General features: G+C 41.7%; 1 protein-coding gene across 2 annotated transcripts in view; it reads right to left on the minus strand.

Moving 5' to 3' along the window:
- Positions 1-22,719, minus strand: part of elp3 (elongator acetyltransferase complex subunit 3) — a 40,510-nt gene that overhangs the window by 13,649 nt on the left and 4,142 nt on the right. For both annotated transcript variants that reach the window (XM_080745155.1, XM_080745156.1), the window contains 8 exons: positions 22,293-22,431; positions 20,624-20,694; positions 18,987-19,050; positions 18,381-18,449; positions 15,209-15,363; positions 9,088-9,249; positions 7,342-7,468; positions 338-531 (listed from right to left, as the gene is read on the minus strand). In XM_080745155.1, the coding sequence (XP_080601281.1) occupies positions 338-531; positions 7,342-7,468; positions 9,088-9,249; positions 15,209-15,363; positions 18,381-18,449; positions 18,987-19,050; positions 20,624-20,694; positions 22,293-22,431 (981 nt within the window). The remainder of the gene's footprint in view (positions 1-337; positions 532-7,341; positions 7,469-9,087; positions 9,250-15,208; positions 15,364-18,380; positions 18,450-18,986; positions 19,051-20,623; positions 20,695-22,292; positions 22,432-22,719) is intronic.

Below are 22,719 nucleotides of genomic sequence, written 5' to 3' on the forward strand. Positions count from 1 at the left end.
TTTACACTTTGTTGCATGCCGGAAATAGCCGATCTACAAGCTCACAACGCGTTGCAGCGCGACGAGTTGTGAGCTTGTAGATCTGCTATTTTCAGAGCGCAACATCCGAGCCCAACCAAACATAAAACGTCTTTTAGTTCTACTGGATCTCTCCTCCACTAGTCCCTTCCTAACATTTTAGTCTAGTTTTTATTTGCTGACGAAATTGTCGATATATTTAGTCTTTATTTAGTGAAAATAGGTAGCCGATGAAAATTATTTCTTCATAGTTTTAGCTAACAAAATCAACACTGCCCTAGACACTAGACAGACATGCAAACAAATGAACCTCAATCACCTCTGTACGCGGTAGACGCGCGTCCAGGGAGGCACCAGAGCCAAGATGCGCGCCACCAGGTCCACCAGAGCACTGGGAGTGTAGCTCTTGTAACGGCCCGTCTTCCAGAGCTCATACAGACCTGTGCCACGGATCACCAGGGTCGGGTACAACTTTAGACCATCGGGCCTGAAGGCCGGGTTCTCAAAAAATTCCTGGAAAAAGGAAATGCATGAACTCTTAATAAATTATGTTGACTCTGCATGACTGTGAACAATCAGCTTGTTTTTAATGCCCGTCTGTCTGGTAAACATTTTAGAGTTGAGAATGGGGCTTTTAAGCCGTGACATCATTTTGTAGTCAGACCTCCAAGCAGATTTATTGTCAATGTCTGTCCCTCGCTATTTCAACAGATCCGAGACGAAAATAACGACTAAAGTATAATTCTACCACTTTCCTTTCAACAACAAAGAGAAGAAAAATTAGTAAATAGTAAAAAGATTTTTTTTTGGGGCTTTTTATGCCTTTATTGATAGGACAGTAGACTGACAGGAAATTGGGAGAGAGATGGGGAATGACTTATGGCAAAGGTCGTCCGGATCGGGAATCGAACCGGCGACGCCAGCAGGCATCATAGCCTAGTATGTGGTATGCGCCTTGACCACGTACCAGGCCAATGGGCGCCCCAAAGATTCGCTTTTTTGGGGGGCAAAAGTTCTCCTCTGCCTACAAAATGATGTCAGACTTAACAGCCCCATAGTCACCGCCTTAATCGTCCAAATATGAGAAAAGCAGGGTGCATATAACCAGTAGAAAGGAATGGAATGTTTTGCAACCAGAGCAAACTTTTTTTTACCCATTGTTGATGGCTTAGGCAGAAATATCTTTTGAATTCTATTTCCTATTAATGTTGTCATAGAAAGCAGAAGTGAAAAAGCAATCATTATTATGGATTTCATTTAAAATAATGAAGATAGGGGGCAATTATTTTGCCCCATATCTTCAAAATGGAATGAGGGGATTATTAACACTGAAGGAGAAAGAGGGAGAGAATTTCCAAAAAATGCACAGATAAGATTTATTGTTATATCTTTTGACTGCCTGGTCTGGTAGAGCTGAAGAAAAAAAAGAAATACTATTAAAATAGAATGCATTTGCAGAACTGCTGATTCATAGGCTAATCTGAAAAAGCTATTTCTCCAAACACCATTTTGAAAAACTATCATAATCGGACATTCATCCTTCAATTTCTGTAAAATATAGCAACTCCACTCTATAAAGTTTAATATATTTTGTCGACCAAAGAAGTTATACAACTACTGTACTTCAGGAAAGCACCCTATATATTTTGTTGGAGACACTTGGAGAAATGGCAGTTCATTTTGGAGTGAAGCTCTTCAGCTGTAAACCAAACACAGAGTTAAAACTTACTGCAAAAGTAAGTAAGAGCCATATATCTAAGGGACATGATGTCTGTCTACTGACGTCAAGAAGATAAATCTTGCAGTCAGGTTCTTTTAGCATGAGAAAGGAAATCTAGTGTGATTTGATTTCCTGTCATTCTCCTTTACAGGCCTGTGACAATCATGGCCAGAACCATAAAGATTACATTTTTGGAATGAGAGCGTATGTTTGTCAGTTAACAGGCCTGTATTGGTTAACAAGCATGGGGGTTTGGGGGTTTGGCAGGGGATCCTTGCCAAAGCCCTAACCTCTGGTCGTTCATTCTTATCCCTGGTAGGGAGAGGTTTAATCTCCGCTTCTGGTCAAACTGAATTAAATAGTCTGTCTCAGTCTGATTATTATTATTATGTTAACCTCATTAACACTGGTGCCCACATTTTTCAAATTTCAAAATGTGTCACAATGCACAGTGTATAGGTCTAGGACATAAGTGGTCAGTTCTGTTACAAATTGGACCAGGTCAAGCAATATCTCCCACATCACAGCACAAGGACATGTTCCAAAAAAATGCGGTAGCAGTGCCTGCCTCGTGATCCTATCTGATAATTCCATAATGTTGTTTGATCTCTAAATGTGACAGCCAACAGGGGTGACCACCACAGCAGAATCCTTGGACCCTTACAGGTCCATGTTTACATGCCCAAGAGTTAAATGAACACTCAGTGGTAACACTGTGTAGTTGGGCATTCTGCACCTGCTTCCATCTTGAGAATCTTTAATCACTACTCCTGCTGGCTGGCAGAGTGGAACCCCGTTAAGAACCCCCACTCACACGCGGCACAGCGAGTGCCTGTACACAGGAGATAAGTGAGAGAGAATCTTGGTGCTGAGGGGAAGTTATAATAGAATTCCATTATCAGGGCAGTCAACGCCGGATGCATGCAGCATACAAGGTTCTCTGGCGGTTGCTGTCGACTTCATGCGTTTGCTAAATAAGGCAAACTTCGACCGGCAGGCAGGCCCATTTAGCATACGTTTAACTTACACCAGCATGTGACCAAAACAGCTTAGTTCTGAACCATTTAGCCACAGAAGCCCTATTTACTTTCAGTATAAGGCAAACAGCGAAAATTGCTGATCAACAAGCTCACCGCTTGACTATAATGAAAAATATAGACAAACTGAAAGTGCTTAAGGGGATAGGATTGGTGCAGTCCAAATCAGAAGACACACAGTGGAAACAGCAAAAGAACACAATCATCTATGAACGACGGGTTATATAATCTGGTTGTGATGGTGAGATGATAGGAAAGAGAGGAACGAAGATGATGTCGTCTCCCTGCGCTATAATGGGAAGAGAAGATGAAAGACACGTGTGTTACAGAGAGGAGGCGAGAGAGAGAGAGATATGAGGACATTGAGAAGTGGTATTAACAGGAAAATGAGACAACACACATAAGCCCTACGACACATTGCGAGCTTGTAGATGTGCTGTTTTTGAAATGTTCCCTATAATTTTGCCTATGATCACATGAGGACGCCAGGTTTAAAGTGGTTAAAAATACACACGCACACGCACACACAAATCTTCTATAAGACAAACTCTTTTCCCAGCCTCATGTCCACAACGAATCAAGTGATCAGAATTACTGATGCTCATATTGACATGGCACTAAAGAATGTAGCTGCCCCTGTAGTCCATTTTCCCATTCAGCTCAGGGACCTTAACACATTCCCCGCCATTTAACAATACCTTTGTACTCTCCCCTGCCTCTGTCTCCATAGACTTCCATGTAATTCATAGTGCACGGATCATGCACACCCATGCCTAGATAATGCACCACATGTCTGCACATTGCTCACAGCTTTCAGACAAAAAAATCCGAATGGAAATCCGTTCAGGCATTCATGAGATAGCAGCCATTATGTTTTCCTAAAATGTAAACAAAGATGGCTGCCATGTTTGAAAGATGGGGTTGCTATGGGGGTTAAACATGCAATTTCGCGATTGCTATCATGCCTACTAAAGTTTTTGGGGTCCAAATTATTAATTTTTTTTTTTATGTTTTGGAAAAAAAAAAAAAAATGTTTTTTTTCTCTCAGGATTATCGGGCCTGGCGGGGAAAGACATTGAAATAATCTCGGGACTATCGGGCCTGGCATGCAATGAGTTAAACATTGTGCCCATAATTCATAGCAATTCCACTTTAAATAGTCAAATAGAAAATAGAACCTCAAATGAACTCATATTTTGCTTTGCAATCGCCTCGAAAGAAATCCACAATGAGTCCATCAGTCAGCCTCTCTCAGAACAAAGCCGATTCAAGCAGGAGTTTCAACAGTATATTATGACTGAGGCCCCCGGTAATTTCACCCCTTCAATAGACTGCTCAACTCTTGTTTGAAATAATGCTCCAGCCGGACTCCACAAGAGGTGGTGAAGAGAGATATGCATGCAGTCTCACACAGAGTTTACATCCTATGGTAATATTGTTGCTGTTGCTGTTGGGCATAAACCTTTTAAGTTAATTGCCACCGTATGTCGCAGTTAACTATGAAAACCAGCACATCTTGTCCGTATCGGAGTCAGTGAGTAAGTAAGTAACGCCTCAATGTCTATAGTCTATAGCTGTTGGCACATTGTTGACTTTGTGACATCACATTGTTGTGACATCACCTCATCAAAGATCAAACCCTGGATATCCATCCATGGAGACGACTGGATCATCACCTAGATCTCCATATATGGAGCTGACCACTACATCTGATTCCCAGATGATGCCCTGCTAGGGCAACCACACTAATAGAATCCCTTTTATCCCATCAATATTAAGCACATATCTGGGAATGCCCAAACAATAGAATCCCTTTTATACCATCAATATTAAGTCCATATGTGGGAATGCCCATATATGGACATATTGTGTCAGTTTAAGCAGTGTGGTTGCCCCGACACGAGTTAAATGGAGATCCCTGTCCACTACATCTGATTCCCAGATGGAGACGACTGGATCATCACCTAGATCTGCATATGGAGCTGACCTCTACATCTGATTCCCAGATGATGCCCTGTTAGGGCAACCACACTGCACGACCTCGCCCTAAGCATCTTACTGGTACTTCATTGGTTCAATATCCTATATTAAAATTGGCTACTTGGAGGGCCAGCGGGCCTCCTGGTGGCGCTATAACAGGCCGGTGTGGAAGATTTGGGGCAGAGATTCTTCCTTGCCCTTCAGGAGAGCGTGTGCAAAGTTTCGGTCCGACAGTGGCAAAACAAACTTTTCAGTATTATCCGTATTGCCTCTGAAGATTGTCGTCTAGACTTCCCACACTTTCTGATATGAAAAATAAAGCCATCACACGTTTACCACTCACAATAGAAAACGACACTGATCATCCCTTACAAAGTCACTTACAACAAACGCATGCCATCTGGACGAAGATACAAAACTTTTGAAATGGGAAAATGTTATGTGCCATGTTGTTTTGTGTTTAGTTTTTCTGTTGCAACAGACTGTGAAGATGAACGTCCCTGAGGGGACAATAAAGATAACTATTATTATAGTCTCAGCCATGCCTTTTGGCCTGGCGGAGTCAATAAACATAAACGTTTAAATATGGAGATACAAGGTTTCTGCCCGACAGCAACGATATAACCCTGGGAAGAAGACCCGAGGCACAAGTCTCCTGTGTATTACGGCTTGTTTTAACCCATTTAGAACGGGTACACAATTTCTTGTACATCTGCTATTTTTGAAAAATCGTGAAAATTAGAATTTTGACCCGATTCTATAAGTGTCTTTTGAATCCTTCTAAGATTTTTTGAAAAACCTATGTTTCTATGTCAGCAATCTGGCCAGCCATCATCAAAGAAAAGGTCCTTTTCACTTAACTGGAGCTCAGTTAGTCTGTTCTTGAGAGACTACTCTGTCGGTGGTTCTCAAACCTTTTTATGTGTAAGACCCCCAAAATGATATGTATTTGGCCAGAATGGCCACGGATCCCCATCTCAAAATATTTAGTTCCAGGGACCCCCCAGGAGTTACAAACTTTCGCTTTAAAATACATTATATTCAAAGATTTGCACACATTTTCACGACTTTTTCAAAAATAGCAGATCTACAAGCTCGCAGCGCGGCACTCGGTACCGCGCTGTGAGCTTGTATATCTGCTATTTTTCAATAGTTAAAGCATTCAATAATCGTAGGCCTAAATGGGTTTAAAATAGGAATACAGGTAGACCTGCTGTTGGAGAGCAATGAATCTATGGGGAACGCTGGCTGATGTTCAGGCAGCTCATAAATATGTGTTTGCAGATGCTGCATGTAGGAGTTTCTCATTAACACACCACTGTGAAATGACTCGTCATGATGACACATTGCAATGCTGGAAGAATAAAGACTAAAGTCTTCTAAAGCCACCGGCGTTTTTGAGCAGTTTGATGTGTTTTCCAGTAGGTGTGCAACAGTTAACTTAAATCAAACTAATCAATTTGATTGATTATGAAAAGTTATTGATAATCAATCATTTAATTTAATAATCAATGAATTAATTAAGCCCTCTTTTCTTCAGGTGCACTACATGCGATTTATTGCTGGATAGTGCAGGTTATAGTGGGACCTGCAGCTATTTAAAAACCACTCGATCCCACAAGTAGTAAGTACAACATTAGTGTTGGGTCCCATAAAACCCAATCCTAATGCAGGGCTTTACTGACCAGCAGAGTTGCCTATAACAACAATTGTTATAGTTGCTTATGAACTTGGCCAATGCCTACATCCCCATGTGTACTGTGGTACCTCCCTATTGCTGCCAACAACTTCTGTTGTCCTGGGGATGGTATAGAAGTAGATGATCACATGCCTCATCCAATACACATACAATACAATACACACCAACCACTTGTTTGTCACTTTAGTGCAGTGACAAGGACAATCCACTGCCGGCTTCCCATCTGCAAACACCGGAAATTGTGTTTGTTGGAGCGCCCAGCCAAGCCAGAGTCACTGCTGCCGGCAATCGAAACTGGGCCTCTTTAACCACTTAAGCCCTATAGGCTATTCATCATTGTCTATGACGAATAACGGAAATATCTCATCTACGAACTGAAGCTCACAGCATTTCGCGATGTGAGCTTGTAGACCGCCTAGCTTTTCTATCGTTTGGCAATTTCGTAAAATTTGTGCCTACAACGAATAACCCAAAATAGGAACGCAAGTTTTAAAGTGGTTGAAGTTGTTTTTTTCATACTACTACTAGGCACAGGGTGGGATCCTGACCCTGATCTATTCTGTGGTAATGGATTCATTCATGCATTTTCCATCAGACTTAAAATCATTCATGTCCAGATAGTTCTCATTATCTATCCTAACGTTACAGATTGATTTACTTTTAGATTTAAAAAATAAGTATGAAAGTACAAACCTATGTGCAAATATAATTAGTGAGCAGTCAGAATGACTGCTATGGCCATTGGGCATTCGAGTAGGTTCTGGATCTTTGGTTGCTCTAGTGTTAAGAACAGAGGGCTGACACATAGAAGAACAAAATAAACTGTGGTGTTATCAGGATAACAAAGAGTCAAATGAATCAACCAAATGTATGAGTACTGTACTTACAATGAACTGCTCCACATCTCTCTCCATGCCGACGTTGGGCAGGTCTGGCATCATATGAGACACCACCTTAAAGCCTGCATCCTTTGACAAGTGGAAGGACTCGCTCACTGCTCGTACAGTGTGGCCCCTGAAACATGCAAAAACATTGGATGCACTGCGGATCTCTGACGTCATGTTGACCATAGACATAGAAAGGTAGACGCCTCCTTCGACTCTGATGCATGTGCATCGAGGGACTAAGGGAATCACGTGTGCATTGCTTCCACGTGCGTCACACATAGGGAAGTTACTAGGCCAATCAGAGGTAGGTGGGGGGCGGGTCTTTACGTACGCAGCCTGTAAGAACAGCTGAGCCGCGCAACATCGGAACTGGCACTGTTGAATTGAATTGTAGTCCTTGGATAAGTCCTGGAAAAGTCGCGCTGTGATTGGCCAGTAGTCACTTTGACTGACAGCGTTCCCTTAGTTTTTTCCAGGATGTCCGGACTACAACTGTTGCACGTCGCTCCAATGAACTGCAGAGGCGAACGAGGCATCTAGCTCTTTATATCTGTGATGTTGACGACAACAAATGGATGACGTCAGTCTTAACCAAAGACACACACACACACACACACACACACACACGAAAGCTTGTCTAGATTTCTCAAACCCCTGCGTGGAAAGATCCATAAAGACAAATCTCTAACCCGTAATTCCTGGTTGGAAACTCAGGGCTTTCTCAGAGTTCCGAATTCTCCAAGGTCATGCTGTGACAAGATATAACTGCGTGTTTTGTGCATAAGTAGACTTTCTAGTTTTCCTTCATGCAATAACTACAGTGAGATATGTTGTGAAAGCAACCCAATACTGTAAATACAGGTTTTATTTTGGGCATCCATCTTGTTCCAAACTCAACCACTTGAAGGCTCTGAGAGGTGGGAAATACAGTAGGAGGTTTCAAGTCAGTAACTTCCCGGTTGACACAAAGTGTAATCTGCACGAACGTAAAACATTACAAATGTATTAAGCCACTAATGCAGCCGTCAATTCATCTGCTTGCCCTTCCATCAATCAATAGTATCGCATTCAGTCATTTATCTACCCACACATACCTGTACGTATTCGCATCCAACCACTGATTAGACCCTCTAAAACAATTGTTTATTCACATTTTTCTGTGTAACGTCTTGTCGTCCCTTGAACCGTCCCATAATCCACTCACTCATCCACCCGTTACTACATGCTCAAACACTGTGATCCTATAGCTCAGTCATCCATCCACCTATCCCTCCATCTTATACCCACCAACATCCGTACCATTATCCTTTTGTAGCACCTCCACCTATAGACATGTATTCACCCATCCATTCATTATACCAGTGGTTCTCAACCTTTTCAGGGTGCGACCCCCAAAATACTCATATTTTAACTGTGGCCCCCCCCCACCCTGACGAGCATTAAGAGTAGAGGAATTACATTTTGTACAACACGGTTCTATTGTGAAAATAGCAGATCTACATGCTCACAAGATCGTCTATTTTCACAATTTCTGTGTCTAATATTTGACAATTTGGCCAATGTTTAATTTGCCATTTTGGGGGTATTAAAACATAAACCCTCTATACACTTTTGCTTACTGTTGAGTGAGAAAACAATGTTGCTCATTAAGTTAATCATCTGGGGACCCCCCAAAATCATTTGGGGACCCCCCCCACAGGTTGAGAACCACTGCATTCACCCATCCATTTATCCTCTGAGTCTGACCTGTTGGTGTCGCGGGCCACATCCTCATAGACACTCTGGACTCCAATCTCCAGCCGGGTGCATCCGTAGCCCAGCATGTCACTGAGGTGTCGCTTGAGGCAGTAGTCGGGCCGCGTCTCGATGGTGATGCCCACACACTTGGTGTTGCTGCGCTCCGAGTACCTGCAGGTGAAAAAAAAAAAAAAATGCTTCTTTTCATAATGAGATTTGAGCTTTTTGGTTCTTGATTTTCTTCACTTTGTTTAATAATATAGAATGTGAAATTACCGTCGGAGCAGGGGGGCAGACAATATGAGTCCATATTGTTTACTGACTGGAGAGAGAATCTACATTACACTATTCTCAATTTCTCTCACAATGGGCCGCATTGGGGCCATAGCTGAATGGATTGGAGGCTAGGTTCGATTTCCATTCCTATCTAGGTGTCGAAGTGTCCAATCTGTCCATGAGTCTACATCACCCCCCTAGGGGATCCTCAGAGCTACTACAGGGGGTCCTCCAAATCTTTGAGTGATTTTTTTTCTCCTTTTTTTATATTTACCACTTGAACCCTAGTGTCCATATTCTGAGAACTTTAGCAAAAAATAGCATCGGCTATTTTCGGCAAAGAGCTTTGGTGTAGAGGGTAAAAAGAGCAGAGTAAGTACAGAGTGAAAGGTCAAGTTTATTAGGTAATGACGGCTCAAGTGGTTATATATCTGAAAACACAAATTGACATGAATCCAAAATACACTGATGACTGTGCTGTCAAACAACGAAACTACAGTATATGGAATCTTAATTACAGGTTGTGGGGGTCCCTGCTTCATCTCTCTCTCAACTAAGGGGTCCTTGGTCTGAAAACGTTGAAGACCCCTGGTCTACATTGTTATTATCCATATTGTTTACTGACTGGAGAGAGAAGAGGAGAGAGATTCTACACTATTCTCTCACAAATACATTATATGACCTTTAAGCGGTTTTGTTAGTGACAGATGGCTTAATACAGTAACCTCTGCTACAACTACAGTGAGCTCATTGTCCAAACGACCTACTATCAAATATCAGCAGTCAGTGTCTGACTTAGGGCTAGGTGAAGCTCTGAAACCCATCTAGGTACAAAATCTGGGCCGTAAAGTGAAAATCATAAAAAACTATGGCACAACAGAGACTCGTGACATCAGGCCACCCTGTCAAGCTGTCATTTTCCTCGCTCCATCACCTCTGATGACCACTGCGCACCCTGACTCCGGCTCGTATCCCCCGCGATTTAGTATCTTATGGCAATAAATGTCAACGTTTTACAGTCTGCTGGATGATTTACACCAATTACAGGACTTTATGCTCCAGAGAGGTTGATCAGATTGTCTGAATTGAATCAATAAAAAGTCTATTATCTAAGGCGAGTATCCCCAGGTAGCAAGCTGAAGCTACGATAGGTATGATCATATGTGGGCAAGAACCAGAGATATCAGAGAGAGAGAGCGTGTTCACTGGGCCACAGATATGTGCCTGCGCCGTGCAAGCGCGCACACTTACACACATACAGTACCATTAGAATGCACGCACAGAAGCACACAAACACCAATGATGATTGTTCTCTGGAGCGCACAGAAGCAAACAAATGTGCACGCACACACACACACAAACACCAATGATGATTGTTCTCTAGAGCGCACAGAAGCACACGAATGTGCACGCACGCACACACACACACACACACACACACACACACACACACACACACACACACACACACACACACACACACACACACACACACACACACACACACACACACACACACACACACACACACACACACACACACACACACACACACACACACACACACACACACACACACACATTTCTCACTCTTATCAAGTCTTTATCGTACAACGGGAGTTGTGTGCCAAAAATAGATCCAGGAGTTCACAGGCTTGTAGATTAGGGATGCACCGATACAGGTTTTTTCAGTTTCGATCTGATCCGTAAATACGTTTGGATATTTCCAGATACTTTACCGATACCCGATACAGTAGGCTACATAGCAAGTATGAAAAAAAATGCATGTCCTTAAAGCCATTTATTAATTGTAGGATAGGCGTCTGTTCAAAATAAATAACAGAGTCAGTGCAATTGAGTGCAAAATGCAATGGCAACTCGTGTCTCGTCTCAAGAGTGGAGGAGCGAAGAAAAGGTTTTGCTGGATAAGATTGTGGGATATCGTTTATTTAATAAGTATATGTTAAAAGTAATTTTGGTTATGGGCTTACAATTGCGTGATTACAGTATTTTCTGGACTATAAGGCGCACCTGACTATAAGGCGCACTGTCAATGAATGGTCTATTTTCAAACTGTTTTCATATATAAGGCGCACCTGACTATAAGGCGCACATAATAGACGCTTATGCATCCAACAGATGGAGCTGTGCTAAAGGGAATGTCAATGTCAATGAATGATCCATATATAAGGCGCACTGGACTATAAGGCGCACTGTAGTTTTTTGAGAAAATTAAAGGCTTTTAAGTGCGCCTTATAGTCCTGAAAATACGGGTATATTGCATATTTATAAGCCAGAGACTTTTTTATTATTATTTTTGATCTGTGACTTTGATCGGTGAGGTTGTGTCCGATATCCCAATATGACTTAATTAAGTCATAACGGGACCCGATACCGATAAGATATCAGTGCATCCTTATTGTAGATTAGCTACTTTCGCGCCATTGTATGACGAATCAGGCTTTAGAAGCAACAAAACACACAAGCTTGCACGCGCGCACACACACACACGCAAACACACGCGCACACACACGCACACACGCACACACACACACACGCACACGCACACGCACACACACAAACAGATAACAGCTGTCCGAGTTGAAGTCTATTGCCAGTTCTAGCCCTCGTCTCAAACTGATTAGCAGCCCAGCCACAGCCTCTCTAATCACAGCATCTTAATAGCACCTGATAACAAATCCTACAAAGACCTGCTTTTACGTCACACACAGATATTCAAGCACACACACAGGGGCGTCACAAAGGGGGGGAAAAGTGGGACTGAGTTACTAGGGCCCAAGGTGGAGGGACCTTATTTATTTTATACTTTAGCTATTGAAAAATAGATACTGTATACAAGCTCACGGTGCCGCGCTGCGAGCTTGTAGATCTGCTATTTTTGAAAAGTTGTGAAAATGTGTGCAAATTTTGGAATATTTTTAAGCGAACATTTCTAACTCAAATTTTGCCTCTGTGGGGTCCCTGGAACTAAATATTTTGAGATGGGGGTCCGCGGCCAAATACATATAATTTAGGGGGTCCTTCACAGGAAAAGGTTTGAGCACCACTGACATAGAAACATAGGTTTTTCAAAAAACCTTATAAGTATTTGAAATATACAAAGGCTTGCACAAATGTTCACGATTTTTCAAAAATAGCAGATCTACAAGCTTGCAGCGTGGCACTCGGTGCCACGCTGTGAGCTTGTATATCTGCTATTTTTCAATAGTTAAAGCACAAAATAATGCGTTCCCAGTCTAAATGGGTTAAAACCCCTCCCCCTATAAAGAACATTCATGGGTTGCCCGCAGTGAATCCTTGTACTCAGGGCCCAGAATTTGGTGCGACACCCCTGCACACACACACACACACGCATACTAACACACACACAGGCATAGACAGTGTCACCAGACAAACATGCATGCACGCATGTGCTCGCTCACACACCAACGCAGATATAGGAATGCAGACAGATATGGCAGGGCACACTGAAGACAGGCCTTATGGAAGTCTAAGTCCTATGGAAAAAAAGCAATTATATGGTTCAATCATTTGTATGACATTCAGCGACCCGTTCTACAAATAGGCATTTCCACCTTGGATCTCAGAGTCCTCTGAGTCATCCACTCTAGATCAAGCAGGAACACACTTAGTATTACTCAAAGCTGACCAAACTCTATATTTTAGGGTTCATAGAAGTAATTAAAGAGTCTAGTTAGTGCTATCAAATTCATTAAATTAATTGAGTCAAGTCAATTATATCTCTATAATTATTATACAATTATTATCTCTATAATTTAGCAATCTATAAAATTGCTAAATTAATTGTGATACGGTAGTACATCACACATTGCTTTTATTAATGGCATATATTAACATATTTTGTTAGTTTATTTACCAGGTTTACATATTGCAGTCATTATTGCTTTTGCTTCTAGTTTGGTGCTTTATGTGTGTATGTTGAGACTCAGAGTTCATTGTGTTTCGTTTTTGTGGTCCACCTTCCAAGGTCAAAATGCACTTCAGACTTAGCCACAGAACAGTGGAAAAATCTCAAAAAATATTGGCAAAGCCTGAGGCTTATAATATTATTTGGATAAGTAGGGACTAATGCTTAAGGACTGATTGCTTTTGGAGCACCAATACGATTTTGATAATGACTATTACTGGTGGTGTGTGCAAGTTTCCAGTAACTACATAATGGGACTTTTCATGAAATGATAGCATAGCCCCATCTAGTGGAGACTTACAGTACTTCTCAGAAATTGCAGAATTGATACACATGCTTGCCTTGTGTAGGGCTGTCATGATTATGACAATGAATTGTCACAAATAATTTCAAATAATTTCAGTTAACAATTTAATTTAATTTAAAACATTTTTGGGGCAATTACATTTCTGTTTGACTTTTAGGCTTTGTAGTCGCACATGGCAGATATGACACATGACCTAAAAATAAATTAATATTTGACAACTTTATACTATTTATAATATAAAAAGAACACTGATAGTGGAAATAGCCAATCTACAAGCTCACAACAATGCGTTGTGAGCTTGTAGATCTGCTATTTCCATTTTTCAACATGGACGGGGCGCCCGCAAGCCTACTGGTCCAGGCGCATACCACATAGGCATTGCCACATAGACAGTGATAACTGACAGTGTCCCCGGTTCGATTTCACGACCCGTACGACCTTTGCCGCATGTCACTCCCCCCATTTCCTGTCAGTCTACTGTCCTATCCAATAAAGGCATAAAAGCCCCAAAACAAATCTTAAAAAAACATTTTTCAACATGGGTTCGGAAATGATGACAAAATAATTCCAATTATGTCAAATAATTCACCCTTTGTTAGCCTTCTGGTTTGTCCCTGACTGACCAACGAGAAGGCTCTATCTGCCTTGTCCCGCCCTGGTTCCACCTTTTTTTATATTGAATTTGTTAAAACATATCTTTTGGAGACATAAAAACATGCTGAGTCACTATACTGCCACTGAGCAGCTCCGTTTTACTGAAACCAAGTTTGAAATTAGAATTGAACACACAGAATAACAATACGAAGCAACTGAATTGAAATGGTAGTGGATGGAGTGTCCCACCGAGTGTCCCACCAAGACACAGCAACCAATGGGTGTGAAGAGGGGCGGGACAACGGGCAGGACTTGACAAAGGGTGAATGAATTGCAATTAGACAATTATGTAATAATTGTGACAGGCCTAGCCGTGCGGACATAAAAGCATGCACATGCGCACACACATAAGCAGGGACCTGTAGGACATGGTTCCCACACATTTTTACCAATTAATTTCCAAAACTTTTCCAGAATATTTAACCCAATTTCCAGGACTATATAACAATAATTCAGCTCAATAACAGGTCGCTTACTCCTATGCGCAAAGACAGGTAGTGCATGCCAGTGGTTCTCAACCTTTTCAGGCTGTGACCCCCGACATAATCATATTTTAACTGGGGACCCGGCACCCTGACGAGCACTAAGAGTTGAGGAATTTTGTATAACATTTTCTATTGTGAAAATAGCAGATCTATTGTGAAAATAGCAGATCTACATGCTCACAACGCCTCGCGTTGCCAGGCGTTGTGAGCATGTAGATCGTCTATTTTCACAATTTGTGCCTCTAATATTTGACAAATTGGCCAATGTTTAATTTGTCATTTCAGTGGTATTAACAAAATCAATAACCAAAGACAATGCATAACTATTTTTTCCAGGACCTTCCAGGACCCTTGATCAATTCCAAAACTTTTCCAGTACTGGAAAAATATTTTTCCAACTTCAAAATATTTCCAGGAATTTCATGACCGTGGGAACCCTGGTAGGAGAACTGTTCATACCTGACGGCCTCAGCTACGTTGTTAGAGGTGTGTCCAGACAGGGCATCGTGGAGGTTCCTGATGAAGTAGTCTCTGTACTCCTCAGCCAAAGCCATGAACGTCCCTCCCATCACAATGAACTCCACTTTGTCTACACTGTGACCCAGCTGCTTCAGCTGTGGCGGGACAGACGCATTCAGTCATGTTTGAAGTTGAACTTGAATATTATCATATTTATAGTCTAGGACTCTAGGCGAAACGCCTTACCAAGGATTGTCAGCCGTCCTGTATATTTCATCAATTAATTAAATTTTGACTTTAATTTGGGTCTTACACTTGAGATTAAAAGTGAATTAACCAAGGTATGCGCCACCACTACAGTAGTAGTGTTGGAATGGAGCAGCAGTGTCCAGTACACCCTGAATATGGAATAAGATATTGGACGCAAATAATCATATCGAATCATTTTGCAATGCAATACTTGTGCGTTGTATTTAGACATTTTAAGAAGAAAAAAAGAGAAAGAGGGGTTTAATTACTTTTCCATTACTTTTCCATTACACTTTTATTTTATTGATAAATGTGTGTAATCTCTATCAGTGATGTTAATAGGTTTTTAATGTAATGAGTCCCGGGACCCCAGAAGAGTTTTTCGGATGAGTCCCAGGGATATTTTATGGGTCCCAAAAAAATTCAACGCCGCGGAGATGGGTATCGTTCACCTCTGAATCGATACGATACCTTTTTCGATACCTGGGAATCGATACGATACCTTTTTCGATACCGTTTTCGATACTTTTTTATGTATTATTATTATTATTACTACCCTTATTATTACCATTATTATTATTATTATTAACTTTTTTCTATAGGCTATTTTACACACCACAATAGGTTATTAAGGCCGTCTAAAGACTGAGCTTGTAGATCGGCTATTTTCAAAATGTTTGCCTATTTCTTATATTTATTTTACAATTTGGCTAATGTTTGAACTTAGAACTAGGATTTCTAAATACACTAGGCTACAGACACGCATTTAATTATATTTATATCACTGGGACCCCAATTTATATTACATTTTAAAAAACTAGAGTAGGCCTACAAATGGAACAGGTCCATTTGGTTCCATTTGTTCACCGAGTAACAGACCCATTAAGTTTCCAAAAGATTCCCTTTTACTTTGCTATTAGCAATATAAAACGTTTTTATATTCAGCAAAATGTCAGTAATGGTATTGTCTGCCTCTCATTATTGTCAAGGAAGAAAGTACCGCATGTCGCTGCCTTGCTTAAGTTTCATCAAGGCAAAAAAAAGCACCCTAAGACACACACCAAAAGTTGTGTGTGCGGGGGAAAGAGGAGGGGCAGCCACCGTTGCACAGAAATCACTTTCACTTTCAGCTTATGACAAACGGCAGCTTTTAATCAATGCACAAGGATTTAAGGACATTATATTTATAATGATTACAAGAACATTCACTACCTGTAGCTATGGAGTAGGCCTACTCCGTTGGAACCTACTCTGTTGGAACGGAAATAAACTTGTACGTGCTGTTAGACAGACAGTTGGCTCCTCTCCTCTCCGCAGGTTTAATAGGAAGCAAAGACAGACACCACGGTTTGATTTGATCATTGCGTAGTCAATTATGAAGGGATTTCAAAACTTTAAACGTCTCCATATTGCTTGGGAAGTCTACTTAGCAGAACATCGCGGCCTTTGCGATTCGCTAATCGCTAATGTTTTTCTTTTACCGCGATGCGGTAAATTATGGATTAATAATGGAGGCGCGTCCCCGGGACCCCAGAAACAAGACGTGAATGCGTCTCTGGGCGACATGAACGCGTATTTGACGCGGGACGCGCACGTAATGACATCACTGCTCTATGTTCATGTCAAGGTGAGGGTTTGTCCATGTGTGTTCAAATACACTTGTTTATATCCATAGTAAATTTTTCCCTTAAAAAACTGCACTCTCCACACATTTCACTCAGATAAAAAAATATTGCCAAATAGTTACTGTACTGATTTTAAATCATTGAATCGTATTGCCATGAATTAACCAATGTACCTTGATCATGCTTATCGTATCGCTGTTAAAAAATGTATAATTTACATCCCTATTAACTCAGTCGGTGCCATATTTAAAGTGGAATGACCTCTTATATTGCCGGTTCGCCAACAAAGGGTTAAAAAAATAGTGTGCACGCTGGTGCACACATTCGTGCACAGATCATGCACTATGCATGTGCATGCTTTTCACAGCTTTCAAACAAAAAAATCCGCTTGGAAATCCGTTCAGGCATTCAGGAGAAAGGAGCCCTTATGTTTTCTTCAAATGTAAACAAACATGGCTGCCATGTTTGAAAGATGGGGTTGGTATGGGGGTTAAACATGCAATTTCGCGATCGCGATCTAGTACACTGTTGGAGGTCCAAATTTTTTTTTTTCAAAACATTTTTTTTCAATTTTTTATTTTTATTTTTTTTATTATTTTTTTAAAAAAGACGTTCAGAAGACGTCTGGCAGGGAGGTCCATAGTGAAAAAGACGTTTTAAAGACGTTTTTATTATAGAAACATATTTTTTGGCAGGGTATGAGTTAACACAATTAGTGCCTCTTAATCTGAAGGTTGCTTGGTGCCTCGGTGCCACGCAGTTTCCTCCATAGGCCGCCGCTATTATTTTGAAGGGCTGGAAGGGGGTTGTTTTTGTTTTTTTGGATTATCACTTGACGGCAACGATTACGTCATCTAGTCACATGACAGTGTGGGACAAGAAGAGGAAGATGGCTGCGCCCTGCCTTGTGCCTTGTTTACATTTAGATCTGCTGCAAAATGTCTCAAAATGGCTATTTTGTTTAAATGAAGTTTCTTTATGGGCCTCTCCATTGACTTAACATTGAGGAGCTTCACTTCGCGTGCACACCCAACGTGCGTTGTAAACAAATCGCCGACATTACCGATGCGGGCGGGACCGGAGCGACATTAAGTAAGTAATGATATCTTTACTGTATATACAGTAAGATTCACAGTCCTCACCGTCAACGGCGCCATGGTATTAACCCTTTCAATGACGGTGAGGACTGTCAACGGCAGCAGAACAGTTAAATATGAGTTTGTGTAATAGTTGGCCTGATATAAGCCTTTTACAGGGCAAAACAACAATGTGTGTACAATGTTTAGGGAGTTACTGACCTGCTCTGCCCTGTGTCTGGTCTGAAGGTAGGGGTCATAACGGGCTCTGATGGCCCTCATGGAGGTTGGCTTGCACACACACACACACACACACACACACACACACACACACACACACACACACACACACACACACACACACACACACACACACACACACACACACACACACACACACACACACACACACACACACACACACACAGAAGACAATGAGATAATGCAGTTACTCACAATAATGTCTCCACATAAACCTCTTAAGGGCTTTGCACACAGGCCCGTTGCGTTTTTTCCATTTGCTGCATGATTAAAACGCATTGGATTTGGTGTGCAATCAATGCAGTTCGGAGTCAATTCGTTTTTACCGCATGCGAAAAAACACATGAATCGAACAGGGTTCAATCGGCGAAAACAACGCACTGCCGCAGCCACTTGCCGCGCAGCAAATTCTGAGCAGGTGTGCATGAGGTCATGGAGAATAATTGGTTTATTTATTTCAAAAGAAATAAAAAAAAAGAAAATCGTCTTTGTTTTCCGTGCGAAAAGTCCCGCCTGTCTAAAAAGCCCTTTAGTGTTTGCTATATTATAAGGCATGTTGAAGCTCACCTCATAGCCAGTATAGGACTGTGTGGAGTACTCAAAGTCTGAGTCAGGACCTCCTGGACAATAGCTGCCAGATAACAAACAGATAATCAAATTCAAATTGTTGAAGAAATGGTTGTTTGTAATATAATTATGTACAGAAATGCAGTAAGATAGTGAAAATGCACTGTATTATCAAATATCAATATTTTCATTTCAGTTGTCTTAATTGCGACCGTAGGTCGCAGTTACTTGCACACTATCCAAACCTCCACCGGCTGTCCCTCCGTCACTCCCTCCGTCACTCCCTCCGTCACTCCCTCTGTCACACGTCACACGTCACACTTTTTCCCTGCTCATATCTCTGCAACCGTTGCCCCGATCCATGCCAGATTTTGCACACACACTCCTTGCCTGCCAAACTACAACCTCCAAGGACCCCCGGAGTTTCGGGGACCCCCAGGTCCCTGGGGGACCCCCAGGTGTAAAAAATTACCAAATGTGCAAAAATGACCAAATGACCACCCCAACGGGGCTGCTCTCTCTGTGTCACACACACACACACACACACACACACACACACACACACACACACACACACACACACACTCTCTCTCTCTCTCAAACATAATGTGTGACCTGCCAAGTGGCAAGGAATGTTGCCACTGTCCTCTCTCTCACACACACACACACACACACACACACACACACACACACACACACACACACACACACACACACACACACACACACACACACACACACACACACACACACACACACACACACACACACACACACACACACACACACACACACACACACACACACACACCCCTTCACACCAGGGAGTCCAGGAAGGATGAGCCTCCATGCTTAAATAAACAGACCTGGGTCCACTATCAAGATCTGCCTGTGGGTGTGTCTACTTTTAGCAGGAGAGCTTGCATCTTGCATGCTAGTATTGGCATTTCTCCCAAACTCAATGAAGACAACACACAAGATTTGAAGACTTCTAGAAGAAATGAGACTTTTGCAAGAACATACCACAAAGGTTAGTTGTATACATTAGCTATTGTTCATAACTACACAGTCATGTCATCAAAATGCATCTGTCCCATCTAGCGCCACCATCTGGCTGATTTTTAAAAAACACATTTTTGGACACTGCTCCTACAGAATTTGCCCTAAAATCACACAAACCACTACACAGTATCTCTACAGTCACCCTGCTCCTACAGATTTTGCCCTAAAATCATGCACACCAGTACACAGTATCTCTACAGTCATGTAATCACAACGCATCTGTCCCATCTAGCGCCACCATCAGGACGATTTTGCACAAACTACTTTTTGGCCTATTTATGGAGATAAGCGACCAACGGTCGCTTATCTCCCGATTAGGGAGTCTTACTGGTAATAACATAATAATTATTGCTCTTCCTCAAGGATATATATATAAAAACATGCTCAGATTCAGAATAGGGACAGCTTGTTAATGTGACAATATTCAAAGAAAGTCTGAAGATTTTGTTTTCTTTGCTGAAGGAGAATACATCTACCTACTGTACCTGCTTATCTACCTTCATATGTATCCACCTTCATACGATCAATGTATTAGGATTGTTTTGATGCAACAGTGGGACAAACGTGTCACTTACACACAGATGTTCCCTGTGAAACTGATATGAGGACAGCGGTGGGGCTTGCACATCACAGCAATAACGGCAATCTGCAGATGACAAGTGCAAAGGTTTGTTATTGTTCTTTGGGTTCAATCATGTTTTACTAACTGACTAACTGACCAGACAGTAGTCTCGCATTGGCCAGACGGTTGCCTGGGGGGGGCAAATCTTTGTGTGATAGGATCATTCTTTTATATTAACAACTTGAACCCTCACATCCCTATTCTGAGGAGAACTTTTTAGCCAAAAACAGCATATCTACATTGTAGATATGCTGTTTTTGGCTATAAAGTTCTCAAGCTCTCATGCCTCGAGCTGCCAGGCATTGAGAGCTTGGAGATCGGCTATTTTGGTCTTGTTTTTTTTGTGAAGAGGTAAAAAAGAGCAGACCAAGTACAACATGAAAGGTCAAGTTGTAAAGTATTGATGATTAACATGAATCCAACATAGACATGACGACAGTGCTGTCAAACAAGTCTATGAATCTATCTATGAAATCAACGAAAATCGACAACACAGTTTTATACAACATGTAGAGGGGGTCCCTGCTTCATCTCTCTCTCAGCTAAGGGGTCCTTGGCCAGAAAACGTCGAAGACTCTTCCCCACTTCCGTTTGGTCTTTACAGTCACGCAAATGTATCCTAATATAAATCAAAATCATCTAAGCATTGCTTCCTGCATAGCAGAAATAAAATAAATCAATGTAAAGATATTTTAAAATAGTTAGGAGATGTAACTGCAGAATGAGTATTGATAGTGAGCCCAGGGATATAGACTATCTGTCTGTCTATCTCCACATACCCCACTAGCAGTTAGGGATGGGACGATATGAAAATGTCATATCACGATTATTGTGACCAAAGAAATTAACCAAATCGATTAACGATATTATCGCGACAATCAAAATATCCCCAAACATCCATTACATGGTACTTGATATGCAGCTCAGCAAATAAAAGGTGAATTGATCCCAGTGCATGACGGAGGACGATATCACGATAAATGAAATCTCCACAATACGATTATCGTGAGTGTTTTTTAATCACGATAAATGATAATATCGCGTATCGTTCCATCCCTACTAGCAGTACGGATAAAGTCTATCTGTCAGTCTATCTCCACATACCCCACTAGCAGTACGGATAGAGTCTATCTGTCAGTCTATCTCCACATACCCCACTAGCAGTACGGATAGAGTCTATCTGTCAGTCTATCTCCACATACGTACCCCACTAGCAGTACGGATAGAGTCTATCTGTCAGTCTATCTCCACATACCCCACTAGCAGTACGGATAGAGTCTATCTGTCAGTCTATCTCCACATACGTACCCCACTAGCAGTACGGATAGAGTCTATCTGTCAGTCTATCTCCACATACGTACCCCACTAGCAGTACGGATAGAGTCTATCTGTCAGTCTATCTCCACATACGTACCCCACTAGCAGTACGGATAGAGTCTATCTGTCAGTCTATCTCCACATACGTACCCCACTAGCAGTACGGATAGAGTCTATCTGTCAGTCTATCTCCACATACCCCACTAGCAGTACGGATAGAGTCTATCTGTCAGTCTATCTCCACATACGTACCCCACTAGCAGTACGGATAGAGTCTATCTGTCAGTCTATCTCCACATACGTACCCCACTAGCAGTACGGATAGGCTTGGCCTTCAGTTTAGGCACCAGGGCACGGCGGTAATGCTGTGGGACAGCAGCGATGATGTCCACCAGGCGAGGCTGGGCTGAAAGGCCATATTTGGCCGAGGTCTGCGTCTTCACTCTGTAAAAATACAGAGCAGTTAAGTCAGGGCAGAGAGAACAGCATTGAGTGGTACTAGTTGATATATGACCATTTGCTAATGCTAACAAGAGGTTATGTACTAGTGATCGTGTGTTTTAGACATTTCAGCCATCGGTTCAGTTTCAGCCATACTTATGACATATTGACATATTATTTATGGCAAGTGTCAGTGTACATTGGGCTATAGGAGCAAAGCAATAAAGGGTATGCGACTATGCGCATGCATAAAGTGAATGGCAAATCGAGTGACAAAGTAATGCAATCAGA

Source organism: Nannobrachium achirus (assembly GCF_963921795.1).
Source record: "Nannobrachium achirus genome assembly, chromosome: 16".
Lineage (NCBI taxonomy): Eukaryota > Metazoa > Chordata > Actinopteri > Myctophiformes > Myctophidae > Nannobrachium > Nannobrachium achirus.